Here is a 17,689-nt window from a genome sequence, read left to right on the forward strand (position 1 = left end):
TCGATAGTTCAGGTTAAGGAAGGTAATATGTGTCTGTAATTGTGATGGGTGTTGGAATTAATCCTGATCCTAACTAATATTATAAACGCTAAAGTAAGTTTGTTTGTTTGTACCAGCTCAACCAATGAAATTTTGCATACACGTAGTTTGAAGTGCGGAGAAGCACATAGTGTACTTTTTGTCCCGAAATTCCCACGGGAGCGAAGCCCTTGGGCGCACCTAGTATTGGAATAATACAAAAAAAAACTGTTTTAGAAATTTCCACATAATTTTAAAGTCCTATCCAATGATAGCTCACAACGATAAACGGACATGACGAACCTAACAAGGGCTCCGATTTTGCCCTGCAGGCCACCATCAAGTCCCACAGAACGATTCCAATGCAACTCAGTTCAATTTAGAAACCTACAATAAATCGCATTCATACAAAAAATTAAATCAATGGTACGAATTTGCGATATTGATCAGTTTAGGTCCAAAACTGGATCGCATAGGGACCAACACTGTTTGAATGAGTTTCTTTCGGCATTTCTTCTCAGCGGTGGTCGTTCCGAAATGCTAGTAGTTTGTAGCTTTGGTAAACATCATTTAATTTAGAATATGACGTGAAAAAGTGCCTGTGAAGGCCTAATTTCTGAATAAATGATTTGATTTTGATGATATGATGGTAAACCCCCCTGCTCTTTGGAAGTCTAATAAGATTTACACGTATCATCCTATGTTTAAATAAAGATTTAACATTTTAAGACATCATATATAGATGCCAAACACATAAGAATGCGAGCCACAGCGCAACCTTTGCTCTCGACAGATGCGTGCGCGTGCGCAGGCTCCGCGCAAGGTGCACTCGCATCTGGACGCGCGACATTTGACGTTGGAAAAAAAGCATGGCGAATATCTTTGACCGCTCTGTCTGTTGTTAATACGTAATTTATTTCTTACCTCTAGCAATAGCTATAGAAGCTAGCTAAGTCGCCTAAAGTCATCTGACACGACTTTTACGTCTACATACAGACGAATTGATTTGGAATTGCTGTAAAATGAATCGTAATAATAAAAACGTTATAATTATTTACCCCAAAATTAGGTAATGATTAAATAATTTTTTTTTCTAGTAAAGTAATCTATACTATTATTATAAATAGTTAAGCGTTTGTGAGTTTCTATGTTTGAGGCGGGTAATCTCCGAAATTACTGAACCGATTTCAAAAATTCTTTCAACATTAGAAAGGTACATTATCCAAGATTGCTATAGGCTATATTTTATCTCAAAATTCCCACGGGAGCGAGGCCCCGGGCGACATCTAGTAATAAATGATTCTTTAAAAATTCTTTGATTTCTTTATGTGTCCAAACGACGATTACTCAGTATAATTAATTAAGTAAAGAGTTCCTCTTTAAGGCACATTTAACCTTGCTAATTAAAATGACCCTTATCATTGCTCGTTACGACTTTATTGATTCGAGTGAATTAATTTTTATATTACTTTCTAAGTATTGCTAAAACTATGGTGGTCAAAAGCATATTATCCGAACCTATACATTGTTATTGAAGACTAGCTGTTGCCCGCGGCTTCACCCGCGTTAATTTCCCGCTGGAACAGTTATTTTTCCGGGATGAAAGTTACCCTATGTCCTTCTCAGTACTGCAAATTACATGTACATACAAAATTTCAAGAAGATCGGTTGAGTAGATAGACCGTGAAGAGGCAACAAACTTACTTTCGCATTTGTAATATTAGTTAGGATTTCTCAAATAGCTACAAACTACTGGCATTTCGGAACGACCGAAGCTTAGATGTTTTTAGTTTTTCATTATGTATGCTTTACAAATTTACAATTTAATGTGGAAAATATAAATAAATTAATATAAATCATCACATTTCATTATGTTCATGTTGTAGCTTGTGAGAAATTACAACACAATAGGAAATTTGACGTGAAAAACTGGCTGTGAAGGTCTAATTTCTAAATAAATTATACGATTTGATTAATGTTTGATTAATGTATCAAATTCTTCATTATTTACGTAGAAGGCATGACATTTATCATGAACAGTCATTAAAATTAAGTATTAAGAGATCGATGTACGTAAAATGATTACGTTTTATACAATACCCAATTACTTTCATTTGGGACTTTATTAAAAAAACTCCTAAGTACTTATCAACTGCATTAAACTCCACTTTGCATTTAAAAAATTGCAGAAATTAAACTGTACGTAGGTACATCTTTTGTTTCACATCATCTGCCGCTGAAAATATCAACCCTTGTCGTGATCGTGACAGCAATAACAATCGGCCCTCTCCGTCTGTCTTATACTAACGGCGAGCGGGACGGAAGATGCCTGCTGCGCGCGCACTGCGCCGTGGAGGCTAGTCGAGTTTCGCAAACACTTCACTCCGACGCAAGAGCTCGTGGTGAGCGGGCGTCTCCGCGTACAAATTACCCGCGTGTGTAAATACCGTGTTAGTGACTATTGAAACTGTGCTCTGAATGATGTATTAACTTTTTTTTGTTTTTATTTTTTTAAATAATTATTTAATTTTGCGTTCGAATTTTAAAACTTGTTTCAATGATGGGCGTAAGCAGTTGCATGAGCGTGAGGCAGGCTAGGGGCCCTTGCCACTGTCCCGCGTGCCCTAGGGCTTCGGGACGTGGGGCTCCGATGCCCCCTCAGACGCTCGTGCTGCCCCCGATGGCCTTAGAGCCTGAAACGACCCCGGTCAAGGACAAGAAGGGGTCGAAAATGAAGGTGTTAAAGAAAATTAAGAAAAAAATCGGTCTAGGTGAGTTTTGTTTTGTTTGACCGTTTTTAACGGCTTTTTCCTTATCTGAGTAAGTTTTCTCGTTAATTGGAATGTTGTTGATTTGAATTTGAAAAAGGAACAATTGTTTCATTATCATAATGACGGAATATTTTATATATTTCTAACTGCATAGCGTGTATTCTTTTTTATTCTTTATCGTTATTTTGTAAACTCATTTTATATTTTTGTGGAATGGTAGGGTATTGCGGTTTTCTTTTCAATTTATCAAAACTATAAAATATGTCTTCATGATCCTCGCCTAATAGATCCCATCCACATACCTATTACACAACTTTTCTATTCTTGAATTCACTTTAAAACTTATTGCCATGATATTGATAACTTATTTTAAATAATTAAAATAAATTGTCGACCTCGGTGGTCCCGGGTTCGATCCCCGGTCGGGTCATGATGGAAAATGATATTTTTCTGATTGGCCCGGGTCTTGGATGTTTATCTATATTATTTATTTGTTATAAAATATAGTATCGTTGAGTTAGTATCCCGTAACACAAGTCTCGAACTTACCTTTGGGGCGAGCTCAATCTGTGTGATTTGCCCTTAAATATTTATGTATATGTAAATACAATAAGCATTGATTGAATTTTCAAGCTTTATCTTCCAATGTCAATATGTTCGGGTGGAATCTTTCAACTCAATTCCGAATCGGATATCTCCAGCCGATTGAGCTGAAATTTTGTACACAAGTTTGGTTTGGATGACAACGCGTGACTGCAATAAATTATTGTATCTAAAAGCTTATACGTCAAATAAGCTATTTTTTTTACAATCTCGGCCTGTAGATCCATACCAATACATATAATAATGTTTGTCCTTCTTTCACGTCACAACGGAGCATTCGATTGAGGTGGTTTTTTGTATTTAGATAGGTAAATGCTGGAGAATGACACAGGCTACATTCAGCCGCTGACGGAGACTTACATTAATTACAGAACAAATCATAATTAATGTCCTTATCGTCGTGGGATTTGTTACAAAATGATGATCATAACGTAGGCGGGATGTGTAGGCGTGTACCTACGAATAACACTTAAGGTTTTTTTTTTAATGGAATATGCTAGTAAATTGGCAATATATTTAGGTTTGCCAACTTTTCTTTTACCAGAAATTAAGTAAATATATTTAAATCTGAGAAACAAAATGTGTTTTAGACAAAATGCAGCGTTTTATTTTAATGATTTTTGCGGCTGCGCTGCACTGAGAGTCCGAGCGCCCCCCCTCTAAAATATTTTTAAAATGGCTGCGGGTTTTAATCGCGATTGTATATGAGAGTTCGTCCTAATGTGTGTCCGAGAGTCTGAAGACAGTATTTTGTATTACATTATTATTGTTCAACAGTAAAAAGTTTAATTTAGTGAAAAACAGTAAATGCTGTTTTCAGCAGTGTTGTTGTGAACCCTACCCTGAATACCCACTTAGATTACGTAATTTAGCAATAGATTGATCGTAAATTAAGAGTTTAATCAAACGTTAATTAAAGGCAATATTTAGTACCTACCAAATTTTATAATGACTAGGAAATTCGCTATGAAATTTTGTTACATTACGCTAATATACATAAACTCAAAAACTATTGGGCCTGATTTTGTTGAAATTTGGCACAGATATAGACGAAACCTTCAAGAGTAATATAGGCAGTTTTTGAGTTATGGTTTAATCAGACAGACACACTTTAGCTGCGGTCAAACTTATAATTCACATTCTCTCTGTACTTACATTGTTATATTACTGATAAAAAATTATACATAAATTTATAATAAAAAATGGCATGATAGGGACGAATCGAATGAGTTTCTTTCGGCATTTCTTCTCAGCAGTGGTCGTTCCGAAATGCCAGTAGTTTGTAGCTTTGGTAAACATCATTTAATTCAGAATATGACGTGAAAAAGTGCCTGTGAAGGCCTAATTTCTGAATAAATTATTTGATTAGATAACACCCCACTTTTTGCGTCGGGGGGTTAAAAATTACACAAAGTATTGGCATTTCGTCATAAAATTTGCAAGTCAAAATGCACCTGTCGACTCTATGATACGATCACTATCCTGTCTCCTGTGTATGACATTTTAATGCTGAATTAAAATTACCATTTTCGAGCAGCGCGCGCCATCTGCGTTGACTCGTGGGACGATTTATTTTTTTAAACGGCTGCTATTGCACCTTGTGTCATGATGGCCAGTGTTCAGTCTTATTATTGTATTAACTAAGTTTTTTTTTTTTTTAATTTTTATAGATAAAATGTAAATTCAAATAGAGAATGTATTTGTCTTTGAATTGTATTATGTGTAAATTAATATCATTAAAATATTTTATTAAGTAAGTGTTTTTTATGCCATTGATGGTTTAAAAATGTGTGCTGCGCATTTTTATGCTATATTTTAGTCGATAAAAACGTTACAACGATGTTATAATTATTGTTTTTATTTTGTTCCACTCTAACTAACTAAGGCTTCTCCATATTTTTCCTTAACGATTCAAGACTTTATAATGTAACTAGTTTTAGCCCGCGGCATCGCCCCCCTTTATTTCATATGAACATAACTGCTCATAACTTATTATTGTCTCGGGTTTTAAGCAACGTATCGTGATGAAACCTATAACATATTTTAAGTTAGACCATACGCTGTGTCACTGTGAAAAGCGCATCACACTTTTTACGTGTTGCGCGAACAACAACCTATTTACGGTATTATAGATTCAGAATTAACTAAAATATCATCCAAGTAAAGCAATAAAGGAAGCGACAAACAAAGGACGTAATTACAAACTCTTAAATTCATACTACCCTCGAAATTGGTATTTCTAAGACCAGATGTTCCGGCCGTGCTCGGAACTAACAATAAGCTGCGGAAGTCGGCAATACTCGCACACCAGATGCGATTCTTAACTAACACACCTTCGACAGATGTCAAAAAATTTCCCCTGGCTGTGTAACTCTGTACGCCTTTGCCGAATGTCGCGCTTTGTTTATGGCCGCTTTTCGAAAATGGAAATGTTGTTTGAAAGATGATTTTGAAATGTTCATTTCGTTCCACAATATGTTTTCGAAGATGGAACGCTGTGTTCTTTGTTTGAATTTAACTATAACTTGTATACATGGAAATTTTGTAGAATTTTAACGATTATTTCCTAAGAAAATCATTGTTATAAATACTCATTGTTAGCTTAAACAACTTTGAACTCTTCATCCGTACATATAACTAGAATATCCCCTATCGTGTCGTGTCTGTGTGAATGCCACAAACTCAAATACTACAGGACGATTGCTGAGGGAGGTTTAAGTATACAGTTTATCTATATCTATCTATTATTATAAAGAGGTAAGCGTTTGTGAGTTTGTATGTTTGTGGCGGGTAATCTCCGAAACTACCGAACCGATTTCAAAAATTCTTTCACCGTTAGAAAGGTACATTATCCAAGATTGCCATAGGCTATATTTTATCTTGAAATTCCCACGGGAGCGAAGTCCCGGGCCACATCTAGTATGTATATATGTATATACATCCATTTAAAATAACAATAACACTCCGATGCTAACGCGTGATGTCGGTCACGATTTTTACACATACAAGCGTCACGCCCCGTCGCCGCTCGTGTGGCTCGCCGCATTTGAATTGCTTTCACGCTTAGCCGATTATATATGCATATTGTATACTTCTAATTTCCACTAGCTCTTGCCCACGACTTTGCTTACGAGATTTTTCTCTGTCTTCCACGCGCTACGTATTTTTAAGTATAATCATAAATATACGGCGATTTCTTAGTATATATTTTATTGTGTTGCGACCGATTTCACTGCGGGACAGAAACCATTAGCGATTTCATTCAATGTTGAAAAAAAAAAAATCGAAAATATCTTCAGTACAGGATTGGTACATTTCGTAATTCACTACAATTTCGCTCTTATCACCAACTTATATAAGAACTTCACGTTTTACTGGCTGGTAAGCATCCTATTAGACGTAGGTACGTATATTAAAAAAAAAACTTTATCGAAATTCAAAACCAGAAGTGTAACGGCCGCGCGCTTTTGCGATTCTTTTTTCAAAATAACAATTCACTGTGGAAGGTCGTCTGCTGAGAAAAAGAAAAAAAAATACAATAGGCCAGCTGAGAGAAGCAGCTGACTCCTACAATAGAAGCCAGGGTTGGCAACGACGTGTTTGTAATTTAAACATTTTGGGAAATTTTGTTCTTTTTTTAATTCCTTGAAGTGTCGAACTTCATTCGTTCGTTAGTTCCTTTATTGGTTTTAAAAATTAATTTGATTTAGTTTGATTTTGTATATAATGTGGTCTTTTGGCCACATTATATGTATACAAAAACATTGAAGTAGTTCATTATGGAAACAGAAAGGGGAAGCTTTTGCCCAGCAGTGGGATCTGATAGCTACATAGATATGTTCATAACAATACAATAATTTATTAATTTAGATTTTATTTTAAAATGTTTTTGTTTTTACATATTCTATTGTTATATTAAAGCTAGGTTAATATGCAATGGTTATAATATGAAACATGACATTTGATTTAGTTTAGATCACCACACTTGTCCATGCCAGGATCGGAAATTAGCAACCCTAGCGCGTTGCGCAGGCGCACGTCAAAATTCCCGTTTCGAAACAGCTGGTGATATTTGGAAACGCGAGCGAGAAGGACGAATATACAATGTTGAATGTTAGAGTAGGACAGAGGCAGGACATGTGTACGATAAGCCGTTGATAAAAAAAATATGAATTATATGTTGTAATGTAGGTAGGTACTTGGTACGTACCTAATCGTATACAGGAGCGAGATAGAAACTCCTGTATGCATATAATTTTTTTAAAATATTTTCCATACAATCTATCTCAATAAGTATCATTTGATTTCTTAATCCTTACATATTACAAAACAAAGGCCACTGCCACGTCTGTCTGTCTGTATGTTCGCGATAAACTCAAAAACTGATGCACGGATTTTCATGCGGTTTTGCTAGATAGCGTCATTCCAGGGGAAAGGTTTATGTGTATAATTTATTGTGTTTTTACACGTGCGAAGCCGGGACGAGTCGCTAGTGCACCTCTAGACCACATAAAGCATCTACTTGCTAAATTTTAAGTTTCTAGACCCAGCGGTTTGGGCAGTGCGTTGGTATGTCAGTCAGTCGTTCAGCGTCTTCTTTTATATATATAGATATACTCGTATATCATCAATTTCCATCTAATTCTGTCCTCAGCCATCGATTTCACCCCCCTATACGTTAGGTTATATATATATATATATATATATATATATATATAGATACTTCATTGGCATGGGGCATGGCAATATAATATAACAATCATTTTCATAACTGGTAGGTAAGTATACTTTCCCATTTAACTTCCATCTTCTAAAATATTATTAAGCACACTCATTCCGCAGGATTCCGCTCGTTACATATTTAATACTTATGTCATTACACAGTCACACTCATCTCTTGACTATATTATTGTAATAGTGAGAGGAAACCTTTTATTGGCCTTATTATTGAATAAGAATTTGTATTGTATCCTTTTGTAAACGCTGCTGGTTTCTTCTTTATTAAATAAATAGATAAATATATAGATAGAATATATACTAACAATAACTCGAAATATTGCTGTGTGCCATGACATAATCGCTCGGAAAACAAGGAAATGACAAATCCAAAAATGTCTCGTTTACACGCTAACTTAACTAAGCTTTAGTTTGTTTAAATGAATGTTTGTTTAAACATTGAATTTTGTGTCCGATCGCGTGTCTTAGCGGTTCTGATCGAAGCTATAATAGTGAGTGAAAAATAAATATTGTTAGAAAAACAATACTTTCCGTTTAAGTACTTAATCAAAACGCACAGACACTTTTTCATTGATTAATTTTACATCAATAAGGATCTAGGGTAAAAAAATATTTTATTAGGTTTTTAAATTGTTTCTCACTTATCAGCCCCCCTTTATTTAAATCATATAAAATATACGCATATGATACATATTACTTTAAAAACTATTATAAAAAGCATACAGGTTACTTTAAACTTAATAGTTCCAGTGAAAATTATATAAGGATCACTATCCACTATAATTTCTCGCCATAAATAAAACACCAGATGCTTTGACCAAATGCCTGCGTCCTTTGTAGAAAGAGACGTAAGATATTCCCATAGAGTGAGATAAAGATGGCAATGTAAAGGTGTTCTCAACAACAGCTGATTTCAAATTATTATTTTTTTTCTATCTTGAAGTATGCCGAGACGTTTTTGTATGGGAACAACATTGTATTGTTCTTAGCGTTTCGATGATAAACACTAAATTGTTGCGGCCCAGTAATTAGCCACCCTAATCGCGTTCCCCTAATCCAAAAAAAAGTTAAACATTCTAATAACAGTGTACATAATGCATTGTGATTTTTCTGTTAAATAAAATTCAACATTTTGTCTGTGGTCTGCCAAAAATAAAGTATTACAATTCTAAATTCGTTTACGCTGTACTTGTAATCGTCTCTGTTTCGTTCCAAATTTGAATTTAGATAGTCATTTCAATTTAAATGTTGTAACTGGCCATCCACAAAGTCCGATCCGAACCGCGCTAATGATCGTGAGAATCAAACATGGAATGTCCGAGGAACGCGGGGCAAGTTTGAATTGAAATTTCGAGAATCAAATTTTTCAGTGTTGCCATCTAATTAAAATTTCGTCCGTTTTAGAAGAAATAAGTAACTCTCGGAAATCACAGGTACGAGTAATGTTTTACATTGCTAAGTCACTGTGACTAACGCCCGTGTTGTATTCAGTAATTGTATTTTTTGCTCTCATTTGAATACATCTTATCAGTCATTAAATTATTATTTTTTACTAGCGGCCCGGCCTGGCTTCGCTCGGGTAAAAAACATAATAAATTATACCTCTTAACCTTCCACAGGAATCACATTATCTATTGGTGAAAACCGCATGCAAATCCGTCAAAAAGTTTATCGCGAACAGACAGACAGATGCGGCAGTGGACTTTGTTTTATAATAGATAAAAAGTACCTTAACAAAAACTAAATCAAGAACACTTGTTACCAAAAACCAATGATTAAATAAAATATTGAGTGAAAGAGTAAGAAACATTTACGTGAATTATTTCGATTAGTATTCTAACGGGATGTGTTCTCGTCTATATAAATGTGGGTTCACGTTGAAAGGGAAGAGTTTAAACGACGTAACAGAGCAAAGGTCGTGGGAGAAGGCACGCTGTATTAACCTCTTGAAACACTTTAATTAACGATTTTCAACTTTATTCCCGAGATGCAAGTTTCAATATCGAATGGAGATATAATAGCCAGTCGGTGTTGCCGAAATTAATGATTTTGAACCCTATTTATGATGAATAAGGTTTATAATTAGTTGATGTAACAGAGGCATAAGATGCGGCGAGATAGACTACCAGTCGAATCCGAAGTTTAGACAATGATCTGTAATATAACTTACTAGTGGCCCGTCCCAGCTTCGCTCGGGTAAAACCTTAATAAATTATACACCTAAACCTTCCTCAGAATTCGCATTATCTATTGGTGAAAACCGTACAAAAATCAGTCTGGTAGTTTTCAAGGTTATCGCGTTCATACAGACAGACGCGATACCTACCGCGGACTTATAACTAAAAGGTCAAATCAAGCTTCAGTTCTCTCACTGGACATAGACAAAATTAAAAGAAAAAACCGAAGCTAGCCCGCTCTAATCCGATTCAATTCGGATCACGAGCTGCGCTTGCGCGTCTAATGACACCGGACAGCTGTTCTCAAAGTGTGACAGGTTCGAATTGACGTGAGTCACTGCCGCATTATTGTGACGTTATTGTTAAATGCTAAAGTTAGTTGCTAATTTAAAAAATGACCAAAGTTAGTTTAAATGAAATTTTTAAAATGTTAAAATAACAAAGTAAAAAACTCTAAAAAAAAAATATTTTTTCGAAATAAAAAATATTTTCGTTCTGTCTGCTTTTGTTTAGATCTTTAAAAAGTACGCAATGTATTTAGGTGCGTGTTTTTTTAAATAGATATTGTGATTCCTGAGAACATTTTAGGGCTATAATTTAGTATGATTTTACCCGAGCGAAGCCGGCGCGGGCCGTTGGAAACGAAAAAAATGTCCCATTAAATATATAAATATACTAGGACAAATCACATAGATTTAGATAGCCCCAAAGTAAGTTCGAGACTTGTGTTACGGGATACTAACTCAACGATACTATATTTTATAACATATACATATATAGATAAACATCCAAGACCCGGGCCAATCAGAAAAAGATCATTTTCCATCATGACCCGACCGGGAATTGGACAATTACAAATATAAACAAAAAAAATCAACTCACTAAAACGAACATGTGTTCTAAAACTTGTCTCGTCTTGTGCGTTATTAACGTGGGAAGTAAATGTTTACAGAAATATCAGAGACTATTCGGTATTGTCCACTAATTATCGGATATTTTGCGTGGTCGTTGTACACAAAAGGCTTTTGAGACAAACCAAAACATCTGTCCAACAGACACGAGGTACACGAGAGGTACATGTGGTTGTTTTGTTTCTCGTGAGAAAATACATAGTCATATTGTCGCCTTTGCACCGTATTCACCCGTTTTCTGAGTAATGCGGGGGAGGTAGTGGAAATACCACGGATAACGTTTAAAAGCATCCAATTCGTAGTAAAGGCTCCAACTGAAAATCAGTGTATTGCTCCTGAGTAATAACATCACTGAGTTGTGGCCTGTTTAGATTGCTGCAGCACACACACACATAATCACTATTTGTACTTACGCACGTTTTGTTTTTTATTTTTATTTTTTTTTATCTTAATTTTCTTTTTTTTATTATTATGTCTGTAGTTTTTTGAACAAATTTATTTCTATTCTATTTTAAAAGTTAAAAAAATATAATTATCGTCGGATTATAACAATTTTTTTTACATGCCTTAAAAATGTAAAACGTTTTTTTTTTCAACAGTTATCACATGTTTCTGTCGTGAGGGAAAAATTAGAAAACTTAAAAATGCCAAAAATGTGGTTTCCGCGACGAAACTGCATTTGCGGCATTTTGCGAACGGGACATTTTGGGAAATTGGTACTTTGCGACCAGTAGACAAGTAGACAGTTGACTTCTGTATTTTGCGTAATGACCAGTAGACGAAACGAACAATTTGAACTCAATTGTGATTACAATTGAGTTCAATCAGTAACGTTGCACGGTTAATGTAATACTTAAAATAAGATTTTATCTTAAGTATTAAATATTATTACATTGATTGTGCAATTTTAGGACGGTACTACAACAAAATCCCCAAAAACTTTGGACAATCAAAGCGGCAAATATCTGCTGAACAACTTAAACGTTACTAAATTGCCCTCCAAAAATGTCACACACGATTTCAAACTTTATAACCCACATAGAAAAACCCAAATTCGTTTGCAAGAAATCAACGACATTACAGACCGCGATGAAATTGCCAGTTATTACTTGGTTTTTTATGTTAATAGAATAATGGACTGTATGTGAGTTGTAACAGGGTTGTGATTACATTGAAGCGGATTAACCTCAAAACTCGTCACGTCTTAGATCTCTTGATAGATCACCGTCATAACGCAACGATTCGGTTTTAAATATATTTTCTTTTTTTTAACCATATTTGGTTTTTTAAATTATTATTTTCGGCCAATATATCTGATCCTAATTTTCTCTTGTTTCCCCATTCCGAAATTACTCATTTTCGCAAATGCCATTCCAAGTTCAAATTCTGGATTCTACGAAAAGAACGCGTGAGAAGCGAGTATTGCCAACCTAACGAAATTGATTTCTTATTTTGAATGTTTAAAATTCATGAGAACACTTTTAACGTCAGCCAGTATTGTTAAATCAATTTGTATTCTATATTTATTGGGATAAGTTGTATTTTTCGTTACTATGATTTAATTCAATCGGTGTATTGGCAAAATCACCTTCCGGGATGTGAAAATTTGCACCTGCTGTTATTGTATTAGGAAATGGGTTGAGCACCTGTCATTCGATGGCGACTGTACTTTAATATGAATAAACTTGAGCGTAAGTACCTATATTGAACATTGATCCAACCATAGATTGTAGCTAATAGTTTTTTTTTCCTAACGGATAGAACAGGTGATCATAGAGAAAGACTTTTGTGTTTTCGATTTACACATGGCCTCACTTCCGTGTGAATTTTTGGGTAAAAATTGTTTAATTTGAAGCTTGTTTTTTTCTCATCGACTGTGTTATCTCTGTTTACATTTCTATTTACGTCGCCTAAAGGCATTTGCCATGACTTTTACGACTTACTTATTAATGAATATACCACTACTTCCCATTAGATTCATAAAAGTAGGCAATTTAAATATTGAGGGCGTTGAGCGGTGGGGCTCAGGCTCTGCATAAATAAACAAAACCATCTTCAAAGTGATCGATATAATAACCCAGTTTATATTTTGAAAACTGTAACGCAATTTCGAAAGGGTGCACTTAGTGTTTACAAACAATCGATTCTAGTATCGATACCACTATCGGATGACAAATCGATAGCGGTCGATACATCGCGCGTCGAAAGGTGACGTTCCCACGGTCCGTGAGAATCGAGCGGCTACCGCGGGAGGGAGATAGACGAGAGTCAGTGTTGCGACATTGTGCGTTGGAACGAGATGCATGTTACGAAACGTGTGGCTGTTTTTGAATGAGGAGATTCACTTTTTGACGGTGTTTTTTTTTTCTTTACTAGTGTGTATGACACTGGACGTTGGTGGGTAGTTGTATAAGTCATGTCAGATGCCCTTAGGCGACTTAAATAAAATCCGAGACCAATATGTGTCTGTAAGGAAGACATTGTGCGTGTACGGCTCTTCGGAAGTTAATATAATCGTTTTCGAAGTGGACATCGATTGAATACTTGATGTCGAGTACTCATGGGAAGACGGTAAAAAGTCTTCGACTTGACAATATAATAGCTCACACTATGTAAAGCGGCATATCAGAACTGTCGTATAACCTTGACCATGTCGAAGAACATAAAAAAAACTTGTTTTTTTTATTTTATTTTATTTTATTTAAAAGGCACACAAACAGATTACAGACAATGAAGTACAGAATATTGACTTAACAATAATTTTCAAACTAATCTATAATCCAATAAAGTGTACACAGAAGAACAAAATAAATTTCGTGTACAATAAACTTGTTACAATAAAAGTAATTTTTGTTACTGGCAGTTTAATTACGAAATGTATTAAATTAAAAAATAAAACTTTATAAACAGAGCGATTCTCCCACGATGGAGGCAGATTAAAAAAAAAAAAACTTCATCCTGTCACAGTGGATTGGCGCCAAAATACTAGTTTCATTGGGAAGCTCCTTCTAGTTTCTGTTGTCCTAGTACCATGATTACTTAAATTGGAGTTATTTTAAGTTTGTATATTGATCGCTTTTATTGTTATCGTACTTTACTTGACTGTTTGCGTCGTAAAATTGGATTATTAATCTGTCGAATTCGATAACTATTGTTTTTTTTTAAACTATCTTAAATGATTATAATCATAGGAAACAATTTAATCTATAATCCTGGTCTAGTTGTAGAAATTCACAGATAATATTTATTAAAGGTTTTTAAGACTGTAGGTGTTGGATTTTTAATAACTTTTTAAAATTACAAATTTTAATGTAGAAGTCAAAATGTGGCTTCTCTGGAAATCGATAATATATACTGTGTAAATGTATGCCTAATCTATACTATTATTATGAAGAGGTAAGCGTTTGTGAGTTTGAGGCGGGTAATCACCGAAACTATACAACAGATTTCAAAAATTCTTTGACCATTAGAAAGGTGCATTATCCAGGATTGCTATAGGCTATATTTTATCACAAAATTCCCACGGGAACGAAGCCCCGGGCAACATCTAGTTATCAATAAATTCCAGTTTAGTACATATTCTTATTAATTATAGTCGACGACAGGATACGAGGACACCGCATACTGTCGATGTTATTAACAACACAATGAAAACAAAACGGAATTCATTCATAATTCAACTAGCAAAGAGTAAAAGAACAAATTACACGTACTCATCTCGATTCTAGTAATCGATTCGAAAAAAGGAATGATTAAACATTATTTTCGCACGCACGACACTGGCCACCGAGAGATCCATAGACTAGAATGAAAAACGTCTCGGTAGCGCAGCGGGGGGAAAAAAATAAAATTAAGATGGCGTCGCCAATACGCGTTAAAAAGAAGTAAAAATTGCGTGGGAAACGGGATGCGATGCCGTTACATTAATGCGCGGATCTATCCGTTGTTCTGTTTCACTTTTAAAAGAGTCAGTAATTCAACGTCAATCAATCAATGAAATATTTATTCGTATACTAGATGTTGCCCGGGGCTTCGCTCCTGTATGAATTTTGAGATAAAATATATCTTATAATGTACCTTTTTAATGGTGAAATAATTTTTGAAATCGGTTCGGTAGTTTCCGAGATTACCGGACTCAAACATACAAACTCACAAACGCTTATCTCTTTATAATAATAGTATAGATGGCGCCACTAATGTTTTAAATTATATCCATAGCTAACACTGTACGCATGTCTCAACTAAATTATTAGAAACAACGGGACCGTTCAAGCAATTTCGATCAGTTTTCCTAAGGTTATAAAAGTGATAATCGATTGAATCCTCTCCAGCTGACCTTACAACACTTTCTCACGGGTAAAGGTCGCTTAGACTGGAGTGGAACCTGCTGCAATTATTCTTTTAATAATTATCATTCATATTTTTAGCCAGTAGTTTGTAGCTTTTTGGGATTTATTATTATTAAGCTATTTGGAATTACTATGGTAAAGTAAAATTTGACGTTAATGTTAATTATTTTAATTTTGTTTTTGAAATGAATTGTATTTATTTTATTAATATATTAATATAATTTGTATTTATTTATCATCTTCAACTAATATCATAAATGCGAAAGTAAGTTTGTTTGTTACCTCTTCACGCTCTATCTACTCAAGCAATCTTCTTGAAATTTTCCATATATGTAGTTTAAAGTGTGGAGAAGGACATAGGGTACCAATCATCCAGGAAAATTAACGCGGGCTAAGCCGCGGACAAAAGCTAGTAAATAATAAATTTACTTACACATTAGTAGCAGAATATAGCATAACACGGTTCTCACGGAGTTAACCGTAGATCAGTTAAACTCACGTCATTCGGCTTAATGAGAGGGCCACGATTCATTGTCCAGATGATTAGTGGCATTAGATGTAATTAAATTGATCGTTTGAAGTCCGTGGGCGGTTCTGGGGGGCTACCATGAAACATAAAACACGTAGCACGTCTTTGCGTCCACACGCTCGATCGCTTTTTTCACACGATGCGTTCACGATGTGTGAAAAGGAGAATGTGGACGTTGGGAACGTGCTACGTGTATGTTACGAGGTCGGCCGCAGCTCCGCCCGCGGTTTGTGGTCCTTCGAGCCGGATACTTTTATTCGTTTTTAATATTTTCGAGAAATAAATGAAATAACCATTATTTACTAAGTTTTTACATGTCTATAATTATTATTTACTCGTGTAATTGCAATTACTAACGTTACTCTCAAAGACTATTAATAATTTTAAATATCAATATTTTTGAATGAAAATTATGCGGGAACACAAACCACACTTTTTCATATTATACTAGCTGCGCCCCGAGGCTTCGCTCCCGTGGGAATTTTCGGATAAAAAGTACCATATGTGTTATTTCAGGTTACATTCTACCCGTGTACCGAACTTCATAACAATACATCCAGTAGATTTTGCGTGAAAGTGTAACAAACATACACACATGCTCACAAACTTTCGCATTTATAATATTAGCAGGATAATATTGTTTCTATCGTAATTTCAATCGACTCTCCAACGTAGCTCGCAGCGGTACCCGATCGATGGAAAGCCCCGGAACAGAAACCTGGTCCCGGCGGCGTCGAGTTTCCCGCGCATCCGCTGAACCAATCCCATCCTGTCTGTGGTTTCGTCTGCTTCATAGAATAATGAAGCCTCTTTATTCCATAATTAAATTATTCATGCATTTTTTCAAAACATTGAAATTATTGGATTTAACTTATCTCAGGAATCACACTTATCTATTTATGAAAACCGCATGAAAATCCGTGCAGTAGTTTTTGAGTTTATCGCGAACAGATTTTGTTTTATAATGTGTAAGGATACATTGTTAAAAGTTGTCAATCGATAGTCGACTATCGATAGCGTTTTTATATACTATCGATAGTTTGAGAAAAAGCAATAGTATCGGTATCGATAGGCATATCGATAGTATACTACTTTAAGTACCTTACAGTAGTTAAATGATGCGGTGAAGCAAGTGCTTATATAAAATACGTTCCAATACTGGACTAATTATAATGGAATATTTTTTTGAAGTGAAAACTTCTTTAGCGGCGTTGTGCACCGTTTGTGACGGGTGAAAAAATGTTAAACTCGCGTCAGGACGCGCGACCCTGATCGAAAATTCGTACCTAAGAGATCAAAAATGCACAACGTTAATATTCAAGTTTTAATTTCTGCCGGCACTCCCGGAGTGCAACCCGGTTTTTTTTAGGTGTTGTGTCCCACTGCTGGGCAAAGACCTCACCCTTATTTTTCAACACATCTCTCTCCATAGCAAGTTCTGGCCATCCAGGTAGAAACTTGTCAATGTCGTCTCGTTCTGGGTCTGTGTTTTCCTCTGCGGCCATCTGGTGTCCAGAAGGTAGCCAGTTTAGCCCACCTCTCTGGCCGCTTTTTCTTTACTTTGTCTATTAGGTAAGCCCAATAAACTGGAATA

At 35.3% G+C, this 17,689-nt stretch overlaps 1 protein-coding gene across 2 annotated transcripts in view; it reads left to right on the forward strand.

Moving 5' to 3' along the window:
• The window catches only part of neur (neuralized), a 43,207-nt gene that overhangs the window by 6,534 nt on the left and 18,984 nt on the right, over window positions 1–17,689 (forward strand). The window contains exon 1 of one of the 2 annotated variants that reach the window (XM_053767219.2): window positions 2,387–2,789. The exons of the other annotated variant lie outside the window; for it this stretch is intronic. Coding sequence (XP_053623194.1) covers window positions 2,576–2,789 — 214 coding nt within the window. The 5' untranslated portion in view covers window positions 2,387–2,575. Of the gene's footprint in view, window positions 1–2,386; window positions 2,790–17,689 lie in introns of those variants that run through there. 2 annotated transcript variants of the gene reach the window in all.

This window comes from Plodia interpunctella, chromosome 30 (assembly GCF_027563975.2).
Source record: "Plodia interpunctella isolate USDA-ARS_2022_Savannah chromosome 30, ilPloInte3.2, whole genome shotgun sequence".
Classification (NCBI taxonomy): Eukaryota; Metazoa; Arthropoda; class Insecta; order Lepidoptera; family Pyralidae; genus Plodia; species Plodia interpunctella.